This window comes from Bombus impatiens, unplaced genomic scaffold (assembly GCF_000188095.3).
Source record: "Bombus impatiens unplaced genomic scaffold, BIMP_2.2 scf_0102, whole genome shotgun sequence".
Taxonomy (NCBI): domain Eukaryota; kingdom Metazoa; phylum Arthropoda; class Insecta; order Hymenoptera; family Apidae; genus Bombus; species Bombus impatiens.
Window position 1 is genome coordinate 3,912,594 of NT_176521.1, and position 21,227 is coordinate 3,933,820.

General features: G+C 35.1%; 1 protein-coding gene across 3 annotated transcripts in view; it reads right to left on the reverse strand.

Annotated features, from left to right (window-relative positions):
- LOC100747079 (lachesin-like) overlaps positions 1-21,227 on the reverse strand; it is a 158,564-nt gene that overhangs the window by 31,630 nt on the left and 105,707 nt on the right. For all 3 annotated transcript variants that reach the window (XM_033318527.1, XM_024364588.2, XM_012380679.3), the window contains exon 3: positions 12,020-12,227. In XM_033318527.1, the coding sequence (XP_033174418.1) occupies positions 12,020-12,227 (208 nt within the window). The remainder of the gene's footprint in view (positions 1-12,019; positions 12,228-21,227) is intronic.

Genomic DNA, 21,227 nt, shown 5'->3' on the forward strand with positions numbered 1-21,227 from the left:
AATACGCTTGAACGGGCCTGCGTTACGTCGTGACGTGACCGGTTCACCGATCCGCCTCCCTATTGTGTGGTGACGCGTTTAAGGTGCTTTCGATCACCTGGAATCCTGTGCGAAATTCGGGTTCTGTGGATTGGTAGTTGGAATTATACGCAGTACAGTGGCTCAGAAAAATACTTGAGTATATATTATAGGAACCTTTTATGTATAGTGACTATAAAAAGTATTTCATACCATTGATTTATTCGCATACTAATAAATCGGTTTTAAGATCGGTATTAAATTTCGTATGATTTAGTAGGACTTTCGTATGACTAAATTTGAACTGAGAGAACTGTCGTGATTATAAATGCACATTTTTAGATTTGTTTCAAACTTTGGCAATATAATTATAGTAGCCAAATCTCCTTACAATGTTAATGAATTTTCAAAATATTTTGTATAACACACATAATATATTTGTGATAGATCTCTACAAGCTTTTGGATTCTTTCGTGAGCAACTGTACATATAACCACGTAGGATATTGTTTAGGAGCTTCTCTTTCATAGAATTTAGGTTTGGTATGTTATTGGATGAAACTTTGATGCTGGATGTTTTGTTTGGGTGAATGCGAGCTATGTATTGATGTATGGAGTATTGTAAGGACATGTTGGAATGGGTTTGAGTGAATTTTACTGGTGTATTTTTTTCTTTTTTTAGAGTGCATAGAGTGCATGTAGAGATTTGTGTCGGGTAGTTGTATTTTTGAATATTATTTATACATATATAATCGTAATGAAATTGTGAGAAATGATTTATGATCGTTTGTAAATTTTAAATTATGTGTAATTTTACTGATGGCATTTCAAGATGCCTAGAAAATATGAAACTAAGATTTCAAAAATGTACAATATTCACTGACAAAGCGAAAATTTAATCAACACAAATTTACTTTTTTCTTATCGAACACAAATTAAACTGCAAGTTTGTATTTGGAGTTAATTTAAATATTTTTCTTGATAATACATTACACGCAGAAATAAAGGAATTGTTTAAAGAAACCTATTTAGGGAAATTTGAAAAAACGTTTACATTGTTTCTCATGAATCAATATAATACACATTAATTTTCTTGTATTTTCTTCTTGTTGATGCAACTGATATAATAACATACCATTTTTTTTTACGGAATTTATCAAATATTCGTATAAGAAAATATAAACTTTTTACATTAAAAGCATATAACATACTTTAATTAAATGTTTGTTATTTTTTTCCGTTCATACTATAATATAAATGCTCAAACTTTCTGTTGGAAATTGTCTTTAAGACTCTGTATAATTTCAAATTATAATTTCTTCTTCTAATTAGAAATTTCTGTAAGAAGTAATTAAATTTAAGCGAAAAGATAAAATACTTTCAAACATATCATATATTCTTTTCCTTAAATCACATTATAAATTTATCTGTTATCTGTTGTAGATAGTTAATACTGCAATAATTTAAATTGATATATATTTTTACTATGTGAGATAATATTTTACACATTTTAGTGAATGTGATATTAATTCATATGTATTTTATACTCCGTATTAAAGACTTTCGAAATATATATTGAAACGTTCACTAAATGAAACGTATTATTCATGAAATAAGCTGTCAATTAAAAAAGTTGAAAGCAATTTCATAATACGCATAATACATAATATAATGCGAAATTGTATGCGGGTAAATTGCTTGAAAATTTCTAAGGGAAAGAATTAAATGGCTATTATTGCAGCTCTGGTGGCTCGATTTCCTTTTTCCCTTGACGTAAGTGAGACGAAGGGGCCGCGACGGGCTTTTGTTTCATGCCATTGATTCGCGATAATTGGCCACGCTCCGGTACTTTAATCGTCATTTCAATCGCAGAAGGGAAAGTGTTTTGTTTCGCACGCGCTGGAAATTAAATGGCATATCGTGGTGTACGATGATAACCACGCTCTTCAATTTACTGAAGGTTATAATTTCAATTTAAACGGAAAAGGCGAGGTGACGTTATCGATTTAAACGATACCTGCAGTTTCACTTTTTAATTCTGACAACTAGGACTCATACATTTATACGATACATTCACTCTTAATCTCGCTCACTGAAACTTTTAAATACGCCAACTTTATTATCTCTAAAAATGTATTTAATATTTTGTAAGAATTATTTTGTAAAAATAAATTGTAAAAAACATTAAATTTTATTTACGCACTTCAAAATCAAGTAAACAAACTATATAACACTAAAATTGTCGAACGAGTTACAATAGCTGCGAGAAGTTTGTGTAAAATGAAACTTTAATTGAATCAATAGATTCAAGTTAAGCAATCAAATAATGTAATTGTATAAAGTAATATAAAACAATCAAATAATATACTTCATCGATCAACTTTCCGTTTATAAAACAACTAGGTATTATACTTCATGAAATATGTTTTATGCATAAAAATATAGAAAAGATTGTAAAAACCATTGGTTCATAAGAGGTAACAAAAACTGTTTCAAAATAGCATTGATCAATGCTTTCATTCGATTTTTCGATTTTTAGTTTCACGGAATTCAAAGGAACACATTATATCTTTATAGAAAATTGATTGCTTGTAATAGCGTTTGAAAGAATTAAAGGAAGCACAAATATGTTTTTCAAAATGTGCTGCACTTCTGAAATGTTGAAACGTTTGGAACCATTGGAAACCCTTATAAAATCATGCAACCTTCAGACTTAAAGAATTTTTAAATTCAAAGCTTGAAGTTTCAAATTTGAAACACAAATTTAAAATTTGAAATTCAAAAATGAAGAATTCAAATTCAAAATTTAACAACCTTCAGTAGCATAGTGAAGTAGAATATCAATGTAGAAATTTTTAAATGCTTTAAATAAAGGAGGTAAAGAAGAAAATGTCATTTATGATTAAACGCGTTTTAGAAACCAATTATTTTTAGGAATCAATGAGAATATTTGCTTAATATAATTATATTATTCTTAATTACGTATTCGAATATTTGCACTTTTCCATATTTTTACATAATAAAGACTAATGTAATTTGAAGAGCCACTGGTTATTATTAGAACGAAAGATAATAGAGAACGTTGTTATAGAGAAAACTAGGTTATATCACTGAAAGTTGAAAATTTCGATTTTAAAGTTTCTACTTCTCCTAGTCTCCACAAGAGGGTAGACGTGTCATATCCAAAGAGCTTTTCAAGAACAAGGTGAAAATTAGTTTTTAACGATCTTTAGAAGCCGGTATACTTGACAAACGATTCCATGAAGAAAACTTTCCCACAGACAGATGCTATTGCAGCTAGTTCTTTAGAAAAAGTGCACAAAGTCTGCAATGGAAGAAACGCTATATCTAAAGCTAATGGTCTGTTAAATAGTTGAAAATTTCCCAGAAAAAGCTAAACAGCTTTTGAACTTTATAAACAAAAATCAGAGTATCTCTTATTAAATAATATTCCTATTTATTCCAATTTCTTTGCTTGTAATATATCCTCCGATAATATTTTTATCAGATATTTACCATATTCTTTTTGTTCAAGTATGTATTCCAAATTTTTTATAATAATATTTCGTTATTAAGGCGAGTTTCAAGAATATTAAGCTCATCAAGTATCAATTAAATTCATTAAGTGTTCTCAATGGTAAGGGATAATTCAAGATTATCGCAGCTTTTCTTCCAAGAATATTCTATCCAGTGAGAAATATTCATGAGTTTTGTTAACTATAATACATATATACATATAGGAGAGGGTATATATGAAGATCGCCATCGAGGCCTAGCTTTCTCCAGGAAACTCTCAATCCTGTCTTACCTACGAGTTCAGGAAGACGTGTTCAGGAGGTAAAGTAGTTGGAAAACGAACTTTTCACAAGGAGAGGTTTTCGAACGTAACGTAAACTTTCCAAACAAGTCTCTCGCCCTTGCGTAACTTGTTACCCTGATTAGCGTGATAGGCTGTCTTATATGCAGAAGAAAATGAACAGAATTGTCAACACATTGAATATTGAGCATCCAGGAAATCAAATAAACAAGGAAAGGAATGAAAGGTGTGTTGCTGAAAGAAATTTTGAAATTACTTATCTGGTTCTATCAATATTGAATTTTGTGATAAAACTTTTGTTATTCGTTTGAAGCTAACGCTTTGCTAACTCGAAAGCGATGAGTTCTAGTAATATAAATTCTAATTTTACAAGTTACAAGCTAGTTTATATGGTGATATAAAAACAACGCAGAACAATAATTTTTCAACCAAATTATAGCTCTGTAAAATACAGGCAACTGATTAGATAGTTTGAAGTAGTAATATCATGATTATAAAATGATAAATATTCTTTTTACGACAGAAATCTTACTAATTAGTAGGTTATTGTATAATAATTTATATATAATATATTTCTATAGGACAATTTATTGTAAGCGTGTCTCGGCGAATAATGTTGCTCCAACAGGAAGGTGTTGGTCCAAATCGCTATTATTCCGGACTTAATAAATATTACCGCCACATATAGCCTTTTTACTCGACAAGTTTACATCTGTTCCAAAAATACACCACATAATTTCCATTTACCCTATCTCCTTGAAACCACATGTATCATAGAAATGCATAACCATCGTCGTATAGCTACATAAATCAATAAACTTTCTGGACACAATTCACGAGCGACTATCATCCGGATAATGCAACACCGTATAATAAAAGTAAAACGAGTATATGGATGAGAAATTTTCGCGAAAAATCAAGTAAATGTGAGGCTATCAAACAAAAAAGCAATTGGATCGGGCCATAGAAAAAAATATCAAGCTACGCGTGGCGCAATTCATTTCGCGCTCTGGCTACGTTGTGTTTCAAACGCGGCGACAAAAAACCGTCGTATCCGCAGATAGTATATTTATTGATACGGCGAAACAATCGCGTCGAATTTATTATTTCATACGTGTTTCGCCTGACACAACGTGCCCGTAGTTCTTCATTCGCATAGATTTTTCTCCCAACGTCCCTTTTCCAGCCGCACGTTGCGCGAACCATGCGTTCCATTCGTAAGAAGAACGAGTTATTTTAAAGTTGTTTATAAACTCCCCTTGTATAGCGCACCGTACGAATTTTAATCCTGCTGCTAGAAACTACAGTGGCTCACCAAAGTATAAAGAAAACCTGTAGACGCCTTTTATGGATATACCATATGTGTTGAATAAAATATTTAGAAATTTTAATAGTATTGTAATGAGGCACGGCTGTCGAAATTATGTTGCTAAAGTTTGAAACAAATCTGGAAATGTATTTAGAAACTACAGGGTGCTTAGCACAAGCATATATTTCGTAGAGATCATAAAAATATTTAAACAGTAAATCATACGTTATATTATATTGATGTAATCACTTAAGTATAATTACTTCAAAATAAAATAGTTCTAATCAAGATTAAACCAGCTCGGGCTATAAAAGATCAAATGAGTGATAAATAATATTTATCGTCGTCTAATCTTCTCCTGTTTAAACTTTATTTCGATATAGAATAATTCTAATTAATATTTGCACAATTTTCAACAATATGTTATAAGTAGGCGTTATGTATAAAATAAAGCAAACTATTAAAAAAGTAAACGAATGATCAATAATACTTGCCACTTTTCAACCTTCTACTATATTAAACTCCGTTATGACAGAGCAGATAGGACGAACTCAAACTATACGTTAACAGCGTCAAGATGAAGCAAACACAGGCCTTCAATCTCAGCCTTGTAATTTCACAATTTAATCGGGAAATTCTCGTTCAGACTAAACGTCGTACCAATCGAACACGAAAGTGAGAACAGGCAATTTCACAGTGTGCAGCGGTCAAGTAGGTAGTAACGCGGCCGCGATAAAGGAAGGAATTTAACGAGGGTTATTCGCGATAAGCTTAAGAGCTTTGCGCTCAGGGGTTCCGAGTCGCCGTGCCCTGGAAATTATAGTATACGCGAGCACGCTTAAGGGCTGCAGCTTCAGTTTGTCCGCTGACTAATGGAATTTCGGGAATTCCATTTGAAAGTTAATCGCGTGTTTGTGTCGGGGACATCGTCACGGAGTGCATTTAATTACTCGCAGAAACGGTCTGCTAACTTATTTACGCGCGTCCAGCGAACTGCTCCAGGCGACCAACAACACTCCTAGTTTCATGGAAATATAATCTTACCGCGTTTACGAATTCATCAGCATCTCTAGTACATCCACCTGTCCCGAATCCTCGATCTATGCTAGGGTCGCAGTGGAGGCGTATCTCGACGAACTGTCTTTCTGACAAATGAAGTGTCCGGAGATGTAAATATGTACATTCCTAAGCGTGTACAAACGTTATTGTAAGATGAGCCTCTCAGAACTTTCCATTTATAGTTAATATCTTAATTTTGTTGTATAAATACACGATTAATTTTGAACTCTCAAAAAACGATTTATCTATCGTTAGAAAATTCTAAGACGTACACTTGAAAAACAGCGTTTGTAACATTGTCACTTTCATACTTTTCAATCTATAGAGTTGATCAATGTAACTTCTGAATTAAGCTAGGTTTACATTAGTCTAACCGCTGGAGAAAGCGATTACATTCCAGTAATTTGACTAGAAATCGATCGATGTCTACATTATTCCAGCTTTTTTTGAACCATTAGAAGTGGTAAACTGTAATGGCAATGGATTCACGCAAAATCGGATGTACACTATACTACGCTTCAGTCAGCGCTGGGTATTGAGCCGTCTCGACGCTTCCAGTAACGTTGGAATATTGTGTTCTCGATGGTGGGGGTAAACACTGGATTTGAAAAGTAGATTTTCGATCCCCTTGTGTGACTGGATTACTTGCTACCACGACGGCATTGTATTGGAATAAAAACACTTATTTTACATTATTCCAGTTATAATCCAATGATGGATTGGAGTGCTACTGGGCCAATGTAAAACCAACTTTCCATATCATATGTAAATGATGCTCAAATATGTGGGAGATACTTATAGGATCGACCCTAGACATCAAAATCGAACGCAATGGTAGTTTTGACATGAGATTCATCGACAATACATCGATTTAAAAGCTTGATCTCTTATAAAAGACAGAAAATGTGATTCATCTGTGTTTTTCACCTGTGGCCTTCATGTTTGATTGCTTCGAGGTATTCATCAGAATACTGGTTCGTCAGGACACGCATCTATTGTGACCACAGCCCCGTGCAATCAAAAACACAGTGTAGACCAGGATGGTCCTTCCGTTTCACCGAATAAATGACAAAAATTTCTAGTCGATCGATCATCGACGAGCCAGATGGTCGAGCAGAGAAGAAGGATACGATCAATCCGGCTGTGACCTCCAGCTATTCTGACGCCTCGCGTAACGATGGCCGGACTCGATCGTCGAAAACGATAAAGAAGAAATTTAACGAGGGGTTAGGTGTAGGTTAAGCCATACGCTTCTGGCGCACGTTCTGCCGTGCTCAGCGACTGGTAAATGGGCTTCTTGCAGAGCGAACAGGCCGGCCAGTTATTAAGGCGAGGAGCACCAGTCGCCAGGAAGGTGTTTAATAGCCCACCAAGTGTACAATCGGCCATGAAGGTTTTGGTGTGCGGTGTGCACTTTACATACATTTGCATCCCACCGCGGCAAATTCGACATCAATCTACAAAGGCAACGCGACTCTGTGCTCCAAGGTGTCTCTATCTTCACAAACCGGATTTTTGCAGCCCCTGACGTCATCCTTGATTACACTATTTTGGATTCGCGATTGCATGCTAAACGCTTCCTTTCGGTTCTTCGTCTTTCTTTGATGTTTTCGTAGAGTTTCATTTTTATGATCTCAGAGGAATATTTGCAAGGGGTGTTGAATAGTAGGAGATAGGTTAGAGGCCTTGAATGGTGGGCAAAGAGTTGTGTGTGCAGGATTTGTAATCGGGAGGATTTATAGCCGGGGGTTCATTTGCAATCTCGTTAAGATCGTGGCCAGTGTTAACTGGTCCTTGTATACAAGGCGTTGAAAGGAAAGAGTGCGAGATTTTCAAATTTTTATGATACTCAGCGAGAAATGTAATATATCTGTGCTCAAGCTATTAAACTTAAAGTCGAGCCTTTTGAAATCAAAATTAATTTTGTGTCTGTAGGTTGTTTGAAAGATGAATTAATTGAAATATTAAGATAAAAAGGTGAATATGAATTAAAATAATGTTCTTCCGATAGTTACCAAGATACGAACTATAGAAAAACAAGACTGAATTAAATCACCATACATTTTATTCCTTATATAAGATTCAAAGTTTGGAACTCATTGTTAGTCGAAATCAAGAGACACTATTGAAACTCCCCTGCGGCAAGTCTAACTGTTCCAGTAGAACACAAAATACATATGATTTCCATTTAAATCGTCCTAAGATCTCGTTACAATTGTATAATTCCGCAATACATAACAAAATTATAAAGCATCATAATTTATTTAATGAAGAGTGATTCTGAAAACTTGAGTGTGATGTGTAGATTAAAATCCATAGTACCGTGTAGAATTTTGATTGATGGCAAGGATATATATATACATATTTAAAGCTGTAATATAATAGAGACGTGGAATAGTATTCGACAGTCGTTCTAGACAAGCTGAATCATTTTTCTGCTACCTGCGATCAAATGTCTAAATCAATATTGTTAGATTATGAACACTGGCCAAAGAGATTTCTTTATTCGAGTCAAAAATAAAATATAACATAATATTATGCATCATACAAAATTACCACTTTGGAAAATGTTATTCCTCGAATCAAAAATAGCTTTTCGAACGAAATATTCATGCCGTCTAAAAGTAGCTTCTCTCAAAATCCCCTGCGCACAAAACGAATTCAAAACGAAAACATCTTAAGAACTACGATGCCCTCGTTACGAAACGTTTCACGCAGAGAATTCAATCGTGCATTCTTGAACAAATCACAAATTCTACACGTAGCCTGGTCTAATGTAAATATTAATTTCAATTATTTAGTAAATAACCTATGTACTTACTATAAGGATATACATATAAGCCATTCACAGGCTAAAGTGTCTAACTTTGTTTTTTAAATTTCTCACATTTTAATGTCAAAACACATGATTGGAGTTTATCTTACATAATTATATCAATTTCCTTTACTTCTTCTTTTGTGAAGTTAACCGATTTGGTAAATGAGTAATTCATATGATAAATGAAATTTAAGTGTGTAACACTAATATTTAAATCACTTTATTAAATTCAACTTTAATTCAACTTCATTGGCACCTACTTCAGCTACATATTCATATATTATTGTCCCCAATTGTAAATAACAAATTTACAAATGTATCCATCTCAATTAACAACGAAGACACTTGTGCCCTATTTTCAAGACTGCATCAAGTGATCCTACTCTATATTACAAATCAGTTAGAGCTTCTACTATCTATCTTTCTAACCACAAGCAGCACACGATAAAGCCAAGGAAATAATCAGGGATTAAATATCGGTAAGTCGGTAGTGGGAATCACGAAACCCTGGCGACACCACGGTGGATTCTAAGGAGACCCATAGTTGAGCGAACTTTGACAAGTTGGCGGTAACAGGAGCGCTGGTACCAAGTGCCAAGAAAGTTCGGTGGTAGGTTCGGTTGATGCATGGGCGCGGAAGAAGGATACCAACGCCAGCCAAAGGACATGTTCCGCAGGACAAGCGTAAGTTACGTAGACACGGAAAACGCTGAATCCACCAGTACTTAGCCGAGTTTCCACGAGGAGGAACCTAAGGTGCCGGAAGGCGGCGGAGTTTCGGGAATACGCGCAATACAAATTCACCGGCAATCTCAGACGCACGATTCGCTTGCAAATATTTGCTGTAATGGCACACCCATCCAGCCAGGAATTCCCTTTTGCTTGGAGGAACAACAATAACAACAAGCCTGAATGTGTCCGACATTTGGAAACCTAACTAGGAACAGTAAATGCTGTGCATTCCTTACTCATTATGGAGTGACCAGTACTACACGCTGCGAACTCGTTAGCCCACTTCTCGGATAATTGTAATGTATGGGATTTGAAATTCTTCGCGGGATTTTGATAATGAAAGATTTGCTAATTTTGTAGTAATCTCAGAAGGACCTGTGTTAATAACGGTATGTATACGAATCAATATATATATAAAGATAGATATTAATTTTAGCGAAGTTATTGAATACTCATAAATTGTTCCAACTGGAAGATATCGCAGGGACGAGATAATAATAACCATTATTTGACATACTAAACTATATTATCCTTTCTCATTTTTCATTTCCCTAGGCAGCCATTTTATTTTTATTTCTGACAACGTCGATTGTAGATTTGTAACCCGATTACTCGTACTTCAATGATATTTCTGAAATTGATCATCTCGACTATTCTAGTAACCATTATAGAAGTGAGAATTTATATATGCGAATGGCGAATGTATATGCAAGACTAGAAAGGGAGGCTGATTTGAAAAATATAGAGATAGACTGGGATACATGATAACTGATGGAAATTCGATTGCACGTAGTAAGACTGTATGAATGTGTGAAATCTATAAAAATTCAATATGATTGAGTAGCGATGGAGTCTAGTAGGAATTGTAAAAGTAGTTCAGAAATTAGGCGAGTCATATTACGTGAGAATAATTGTTAATTTGCATTATCGTTGTTATTTTATTACTTGACATTTAGTATGTATTATTTTACTTTATATTGTTTGATAAAAATATACTCGAAATTCAACCTTCCTACGGTAGCAATGGATGTTTTTTTCCAGTTTATAGCATGGGTAGTAGTCTAAAACTGGACCACCGAAGTTTTTAATTACCATTAATTGATAAATGGCCGTACAGTATATCTGTCAGCCAAATAACCGTGTAGAACGTAAATAATACTATGAATGACGCTCCTGAAAACTCATAAACTTTTCTAGAGTGAATAGTACATTTTCCAATTTGCAAAAACAAAGTTTAAATTCGCATCTAGATATAAAAAGGAAAGAAAGAGAAGATAGAACATAAATGTATTAAACGATTGCTCAAACGAAACAATATTGGAATATTTTTAAAAATTAGAAATGTTAAAAAATAAAAAATGTTTAATTTCGTATTGTCGAACTTCAAACGCAATTCCTTCACAAAATTTATTGGTATTAAAAAATTGTCAAACTGTCAATACACGTTGGTGAATAAGTTATGTTTTGTTTGATGTATAGCCGCGATCTCAGAAACTATCTGAAAGACTTGTGATAGATTTTTACGATCCCATAGCAGATTTCAGATTGCCACTACTAATTTCACGCGAAGGTAAAATGTAGATGTCTAAAAGTTTGGAGCTTTGAAAAAGTTGATCGCTCGATTTCCTGACATTTCACTAGGAAACTTTGTGTAGAACATTCCCGCTGCATTTTCCTCTATAACCTGCTATGCGTTCAAAGCTAATGGCAATTAAATAATTTCAGCTACTGTAGAACTAATGAAGGACTAATATTCGCGAAATAGAGTGAATTAATTAAATTAAATTTAAATTGATAAACTTAACTTCATTATTGGTATATTGTAGAAATCAATATAAAGTCAATATAAAAGACACATTCCAGGAGAAATTATCTTCGCAGAAACATAGATTTCAAGAATTGTGATTATTTAGTAGTCAGTTATCCATTATACCAATAAGATTCAATATTTAGTAGTACATTTTTAATAACAATTGAACGTTTAACATAACTATACATATCGTATACTGGTTTCAATAAATATCTTGCAACATTCATAGTGTATTTCCAGATTAGTTTCAGATTCTAGCACTATAATCATGCATATCGTGTCTTACTATACTGCTAATAAAATTTCAGAAAGTTTCATAACATACAACACATAATATAGATATAGGTACAGGAAAATTTTCCGTGATAAATATTCAAACATTTCTTTGTGAAACAATACATATTATTATGATCTACGATTGTTATTAGACAAAAAGATAGTATTAATAACTGATTACCGACTACTTCGAGGAATCCAGTGTTGCTGGACATGGGGTCGGTGTTAACTTGGCACATATACCATCCTCTGTCCGTTTCTTTGGTGTCCCGGATATGAAGACACCATCTACGATGACCGCTATGTGTGACAGCGATACGGTGATTCTTCGTGATAACGTGAGTAGCGATCGTGAGGATCGTTTGTGTGTCCACTCGCAGCCACGCTACCTATACGACAAAAGAATAAAGTATTTTCATGCGTTCGCCACAATTGTATCAAGAAATATCAAACGATATTAGTGTATCCTCTATCATAAACAGAAGCGAGCTCTCTGAAAGGTAATTTAACTTGAAACGTGTTCCGCTATGAAACTTCGGCAAAACTAAACTTGTTATTCATTGACGACGTTGTAATCTAATTTTGCGCAAGTTAACTTCTAAGAATACTAGTCGATGTGACGTGGTATTGTGCTAGGTGTTGAAGAAAGGTGAATATATAGAAGAAAGGTATCATTATTAAGTTTCATATCATTTGATAATACTTTCGTATGATCACAAATATTTTGTACGATAAAAGTGAAGTGTTGAATTCGATAAGAAAAAAAGAAACGCCTCGTTGGAAAGTAAGAGTATGCGCCAATATCTTTTCTAGCTACATATGCGAAGCATAAATAATCCTGGTATTACCTAGGCATTTTTTTTCAATTTTTAGTATTAAAATAAAATCTATATATTGCCTTCGTGTATAAATTAAATTTATAAATTGGGAAAGACACGTTTATTGTTTAAAAACGGCCACCAATACAGCGAACGAACGAACGTGCTCTATAAATATATCAACAAACGGTGCTCAATTCAAACACGCGGGGACAAATCGGGACGATGTGCTCCGTCGTTCGAAAGCAATTCAGCTAGTGATTTTGCTTTGCGCCGGGGGCTGAACGGGAAGAAAAGGAAAGAAGGGGGACTGGGAGAAGGGGTAAAAATTACGCGTGCCAACGAGGAACACTCAAAGCGTTCCCAGAAAACCTGCGATTGTCGAGCAAATCAAAAGAAATAACAATTTGCCTGACCCAGATGTCGCTTGTCACAGCGCCTCCAACATGGCCTGTACTGGGAGTATACGACGTGTATACGACGTGTATGCATTACAAAAATGCGGGCTGACGTTCTCCTCTCTACTGCTGTTGTTTTATTCAATCCCCGCCACTTTCGCTTATATCCAGCTCGTGTATTACTTTAGGTACAAGTTTTCGCAAGCGGCACGCATTGTCTCGCCGCCGTGTCGTGGCCAAGACATTCCGTTAAAAGTATACCATATATCTCTATATGTATTTTTCCGTAACAGAGCGAGAAAGAGTAAAACAGAAAAAGAGAAAGAGAAATTTCACCAGAACAAACCTCACACGGACTACATTTGCAAACGCGCCTGTTGTACAGGTATTTTCCTTGCTCTTCTGTTCTTTCTCTTCTTTTCGTTATTCCTTCTGGAACATTTCCTTCAACCACCACCACTACCACAACCACCACCCTTCGTCTCTCATAAAGTCCTCCCGCAAACTCTGTTCCATCCTTTTTGCCTCGCGTTGTCGCGCAGTCTCTCAGTGACTCATTGTCCAAGTGTTGCGACAATGTGCTCGATGTTACCAACTGTGCTCGTTACATAAAAAGGAAAAACTTCTGCGCCAAACTCGTAATACACTCGACGCCGTTTTAAAGCATATACTCTTGTACCACGTCTTCTTCCACCCCCGTTGTCGAGCCCACTGTTTCCCGGTTGATTTCTTCCCCCGGACTACGCAGCACATCCACTTCATTCACTGCATCCGTTCGAGCCGTGGGCGATGTAAGTAACTTTCGTGTGTACGTGAACGTACGAACTATGGTTGGTGCATGTATGTACACACACGCACACAATTTATCTGCCTTTATCTCGAAACGCGGCAGGACGCAACGTTGCAGCCTGTGCAGACGCAAGAAAGGAACGTTTGGGAAGGTTTCGCGAGGTTCTTTAATAGAACAAGGGAAAGAGGCGCGAGGCAGATCGGCACTCGTCGAGAAAGACGGTTCCAAAGACAGCGGAGGGCGACGAGGGTGAGGCTGGCAAAGAAAAGGAAGAAAAGGACAAAGCCGAGGGAACTTGCAAATCGTCCGCGCCAGCCTTCAATGTTAGCTCAACGTAGTTTGCCGAGACTATTGTTTAGCGGATGAAAAATTATATAGCTCGCGGATACGCCCGGGTTTGTGCTACAAAACGTCGGTTTAATGATTGTTTTAACGATAATGTTACGGCCACCGTGTATTTAGAGGTAATGAGGTTCTGGAGCTTTTAGGAAAGTTGTGAAGTACAGGGAAGAAAATTCAGAGATAAAATGCATTTCGTTTCTAACTGAACTTGGTGTTTGACGAACATTTTTCTTACTTCTGCGTGGGAATTGGGTCATTTTCATGAACCTTCATTTCTTATTAATATGTCATGCGTGTATGTATATCCACAATCTAATAATAGTTTTTACCCTTGATGCCTTCATTTCAATCCTTCTGAACACCAGAACAAAAATATATCAATATATATACACTACCTTGCATCGCTCGACTAATTATATATTAAGCTTTTATAAAAAAAGAAGATTAACTACTCGTTGACGCTTATTTCGTTCAATACATTCCAATACAACCACACTTCCTTTCGCCTTTTTCTTTTCCAGTTGCTCTTCGTCCCGGTTAGATACTGATGATGTAGTTCTTTAATTTAGCGGGATACCTCGAGCCTTCCGTTCGACTCCATCAGCGTGAAAAATGACTGGGGAAAATTCCCCATGGAAGAATAGCCCGCGGTAACCTCGCAATGATCGCTCATCCTCTCCTCTTCGATTTCTCCTACCATCTTTCCTCGCTCGCGTGCGTCGTAACCAGGTTTCCCGATAATCAACGAAAGAATGAACGTTGGCCGCGAAATTCGAGGGGTCCTAAATGATCGAAAACCTGTCGATGTATCGATCGGAGTTTCTCTGTCACTGTCGTGCTCGATATACATGTTTGAAAAAGGGAAAACAAGGATTAGAATTTTTATAATTTCGTTTGATTCAAATGGAGATGAATGATATATAGACTTTTGTTCTTATTTGTGGTCCAAGGATTCACCAAATTAGGGCAAAGTTAATTTGAATTGAATTGAATTTAGTAGTTAGTAAAATTAGGGAATGTAAGTAGTATATGATATATAATAGTCAAGATAGTTGAATTAGTAGACTTCGATTGAATTAGTTGAGTGTGGTATAATTTATTTATGAAATATTCAATTGAACAACACTAGATAATATTATTATTTAAATCCTTAACTTAGATTTAACACTTTAAAGATATTGTAGTAGCACTTCTGTTAGTATGTATTTGTCCTAATCAATTTATAATATCTCTTTTACATATACCCTACTTAAATATTTAAAAGGATTAAATTTTCCATAGTCTACAATTTCAATTTATTGTTTTTTCACATTTAGCAGATGTAGATAAATTCATTGCTGCAACACAAAAAATGCTGCGTATCGTAATAAAATAATACCAACGACAAGTAATTCCATCAAAAAATAATAGCAATTTATTTCACATTTGTTTTTATGAAATTTAATTGAATACATATAATAATGAAACATATGAATTAAATGGTTAAATAAAACATAAGCTACAATTTTCCATTTTGTAAAAATATTTTCAATTGCAAAAGCAAGGAATAGGTTCATTTAATTGCCGTATAAATGCAAGAAAAATAAATAAACAGAGCGACAGCCGCGTCCTTTGTATTTTAAAATAATTAGTTCCGACGGTTTGATCTATTCAAATATTACAAGATTACTTTTGCGAGAGGAAATTCAGAGAAATTCAGAGAAGTATTCCAAATTAGTGAGAATGGGATTGCCGAAAACGTTTTCGATATTGTGTCCTCGGTGGCGGCGATGCAATCGTTATTATTTATTTTATGCAATGATAAAGTGAAATGAGTGGTTAAAAGTATTAACGCTGCGTTATCGATGAAATATAATGTCGCGTTGTGCTTAATATGGCGCGGCCTGCATTAAATTGTGATTCTGATTACGTTAGGAATACCATTGATTGAAAGTACGATTAAATTTTAAAATGTATATTCGATGAACATATCCATGTCACGGTAAGCATTTTTTTTTCTGCTCCAGTGGAAAATTAAATGTTCTATAAATGCTACTCTATATAAAATATAGCGTTATAAATTTATTCGATGTATAGAAAATTGATTGTCTAAAGTATTATGATAAATTTATTGTTTGGTGAACGGAAATATTTATCAAATCAGAAAAACAAATTATCTATGTATTATTGGATATTATTTTATACGGTCGTATAGGATAATAAAATTTAACATAAAATATTTAACATAAAGTCTTAAACATAAAATAACTACAAGAAACTTAATAGAATGCGAAACGAAATTTTAATATCACTCATGAACTGTATGTATTTAACAACACATTATGATATTGGTTTGCGAATGGCCGTATATGTTCTTCATTAATTCATTTACGAGGATACGAACATACTTTCACCATTATCACTCGTATTACAATTTACGTTGCAAGGAAATCACACATTAATTAACCAAATTACAATTACTTTAAATCCATTGATCGTCTCTCGAAAATTTTAAATAATATCTTTCATACCAACTATCGAACTCATCGTAAAGTGATACATTTCCACGAGCAACGCCGATTATAAAGACAAGCTGCAAAACAACTCGCAATCATTTCGACAAATTAGAAATAGTGCACTAATTATCGGTTATTTAATCGCTTTTATCATATAGCATACAAATAACATACATGATCAGTTTCAATAGAAATCAAACAACAAACAATTATAAGCAACCTTTCATACGAATTTCTGATAATACATGTTTGGATCATCGATCACGTATAATTGAATTAATGGTAATTAAAACAGTCTGATGAATCTAAAATATGAAAAAATAGATAAAGAATGAGAAGGAAGTAGAGCTGAAGTTAATGTGTCTAAAATTATAAATAATCAAGAAAAATAGTGACGAAAGGTCTCTCACGATCAATGTTTCATTGTATTCTACGATCACTCACGCTCAACAATACCCTCAAGTCTACAGTATCGAAATAGCCAAAACCGATTTTGCGGCTGGTTTCTTCTCACAATTCCCTTTTCAAAAGGAAATTGGTAAACTCGACGTTCGATAGATGTTATACTTCTACGATTTCGAATAAACGGGGAGAAACAGGTCGAACATCAAAGGCTTGTCACTGTAGGTATACCGATCACGTGAAAGAATCATCGAAGCCAAGGTATAGGCAACAACGAAATAAGCGTATTGGGTTATTCAAATTTCCTTGCGGCGTGCCATGCCGCCGGAAAATATTGAATATTCTGGCGTGTAAATATTGGAAATTCTGAAGCGTCGGGAAACACAGAGCTTTAGGCATAGGACGTTGTACACCCAACTGGTATATACTTGTAATTGTGTAAACACAGTCGTTTATGAGCGACACATTTCCACGCGCTGCCATTCACGCTGTTTTTTCAACGGTTCTATTTTCGCCAGTTTAGTGAAACGGTGACGAGATTGACGGCCCTGTGGCGAAATTGAACACGCGTGATAGAAAATTTTTAGAGGTATATTATATATATTATAGAAAACTTTTCAAAATTTCATTCGTATTGTAACGAGACACGAGTGTAATTTTATTGGCGAAATCTGAAACGAATCTGAAAGTGTACAATAGCTCACAAAAGTACTGGAACGCCTACTACAGAAAGATTTCACGAATACATTATATCTGTTATATGGAACTTTCCGAAATTTCATTAGCACTGTAATGAGGTAGAGCTATCATGATTTTATTGTGTAAAATCTAAAACAAGTCTGAAAATATACTGCATACAGCGTTACTGTATGAAACATTCCATAGACAGTGTCGATGTTGTTTCTCCTGAATGCTTCGTGAACTATAGTAATATTTCATTCTCGGCGAGTCGTGTATAAAAGCACCCCATTCGTGAATGACTGATAGAAAAACGTCGACAGAGGGAGCTTTTGAACAGAGTGAATCTGGTTGGAATCTCTCGCGGTTCAGATTTAGGTTTCAGATATTGATGGAAGTAGAAAAGCTCTGTTCTAAGTAAATGTAGGGTGTGTGACGTAGAATTTGTGTTGAAATTGGAGGCATTTGAAATTACGAAAGCATGGTTTAGTTAGTTTCGAATAAATGGGATGGAGAATTCAGAGATAATAAAGTAGACCGAGGTCAAAGATAATATGGTGCGAAAGTCACAAGTTAATTGAAAGAGAAAGTACCGCGGATATTAATACAAGAATGTTATATGTTGAGAAATTACAATTTAAATATACACACTGGTATTCTAGCACCTTGAAAGATAACACGGTAAGAAAAACGGTAGAGATTATCTCAAGGAGGCTCGATAAAGTAATGAAAGCGCCGAGTTTCACAACCGCCAACCAACACATTTATAGAAGCTGAATGTTTTCTCGTCCCTTTCATTCAGAGTGCGAATTTCCAAAAAGAGGGGAGTTGCGGATCTATGACCAGGACGACGGTAGGTTACGGGTTAATTCGATGGGTTATCAGAAGGCACGGATATAAGCATCTGTCTGCAACGTCAAAGTTTACCAGAGACAGAGAGATGGAAACAGTAGAGAAATGGGATAGAGAAGAAGGGTTGAGACCGATACTGCAAGTACGGGAGGATAATTAGCCTCGGTGGAGCAATCCGCATAATTATCGTTCGCGGCGCATCTGTCCTTGTCGAACGGTTTTTCCCCACCCATTTCATCAAGCGATCTTCGTCCAACTGGAACCCTGGTTCGAAACGTTTTACATCGACCGACAAACATTCCTGCCACGATCGAAACACAGTATCACGTCGATGATCCGAACGACAACCAATGAACCGCTTTTACCTAAACAAGGAATACACTGTTAATTGTAATCGCTCGTGAGCCCACGGTTTGGCTAATTACAAAGGTAATCATCGTAACGAATGTCACGTACAGATAATCCTTTTCGTGGACGCATGCCAGAACGAACCAGTAAGCATCGATGCTTCTGAATTTCCTGCTAATGATCTTGTTCAGGTTGAGATAGTTTAAGAAATTATGCATTTCAAATGTGAAATTTATCGTGACGCAGAACCTGTCGCTTTGCAAGACTTCGATAACTTTTGTTAGTTAATTACTTGAAAATTACTAAATCTTCGAAATTAAGTAAACGAGTAATCATCTCTGGTTAATAGTTATTTAAAATGAGATTAGTTAGAGATTACTCAAAATTCTAATCTTTTCAAATTGAAAAACATGAAGTTGATATTAACTTTAATTTACTGAATTTTGTAATGAATATTATGAAGGATCAGGTTCAGAAAATCAAACGCTATCCCTTATGAAATTTATTACTCTGTGGTAATCAATTTTCACGTTACCTGAGGAGAAAGATATAGTATGATAGAATGTCCATTGTTCGAATTAATTGGAAGTCGTGACAGTTTAGATAAGGGATGATAATTTATTTCAGCAAGGGAAGCTGAAATAAAGGATAATATAAAAAATAATAGGCTCCGAACTTATATTCTTTGTTTTCCTTCTGTTCCGCTTAGTAGTTTCGGCGTTCTACTAGTACTACAAGTAAATAAATATACGTCCACAGTCCATAGTACTTTGCAACATCAGTTTTATCTTCATTTTGAGATTGTTAGTTATATTACGTATAACTCTTACACATTAAGTATAATTTTCTGCAATCAGTCTATTAATTCATAGTAATTTAAAATAATACATATAATAATACATATTATAATAATACATGTATAAATATTTTTAAGACACAATTTATCGTTATATGATCGTTTAGAACTAAAAGTTAGTACCTGCCAAGATATGAACCACTCTAATACACGATGCTGTTTAATAAAATGCAGCGTAAAATATCGTACCAGGAGGACCAGAGAAAGACCAATATAAAAATATATACCACCACTGTTAGAACTTTCGTATGAATTTTCAATAATCGTCGATCAAATGTGGAGTATTGTATAAATAGCATAAATTCATACGGAAGTAGGCAAATTCAAATAATATTAAATTGATGTATCAATATATGGAGCATATTTATTAGAAAATTTGAAGTTACTTAAACCTTCAAACCTTTATAATTACCTAATGTTGCTCTTCGAATCCTTTCAATATCCAAGTACAGTCATAATTTAGCATTTCATTCAACTATATCTTTCCCAAGGCATTAACTATGAAACATACCATAAATTTTTCGGACAACCCAATAACAATAAACTTATACATTTGACATGTATTCCAATGCTTGTCTATCATCATCATAAAACTTCGATCGAAGACCCTGTCGAAAAGAGATCCACTCCAATCGCGATTTCCACTTGGGAATTCGCCGACACGTACGAAAAGTGAAAGACACCAAACTAGAAAGGAAAGGGAGGAGAAAGAAAAGGTGGCAACGGGATGAATTCTGGCGGTGTACGATGCTGCTCTCCCCCTTCTCCCGAGTGACACCCAGCTAATACACAGTTGCTTATACGCGTTTTGCACGAGATCGCGGCCGTCTCAACACGACGGATAGCGGCGAGATATCTGTCAAGCAGCCACCCTCCATCCCTGTCCCGACCAGGACAACCCATAAAAAGCATTCTCCTACGATGTACCTTGACGGCGCACGGCGTTACTCATGCTGCCGTCAGACATCATTTTTCATATCTCGACCCTAGGAATATCCACCACCACGACACGACGGCTGACATATTCCACCCCTGTCTGACGTCGACAATGTGCCACGTTGATTGAATCGTCGAACGTCAAGGTGTACATCGTGTTCTCCTCCTCGTTCTACTTTTGCTCGTGCCTATATCTTTCTCCTATCTATTTTCTCTTTCTCTAACTATACAGGGTCACGAAAGTTTTCGAACACTTGTAAACATCTTTTACGAATACACTATGTGTGTTAAGTGAAACAGTTTAAAGAAGATATGCAGATCCGTTATGACGAATTAGGAAGATAAAAAATATAAATTAATTTCAGTTAGAGCTGTCCTGATTTTTACGAATATAAATGTGATTTGACTGATTTTTAACAAAAATGAAACGACAGGGAAACAATAGGGAGTAAAGACTCCCTATTGTACGTAAAG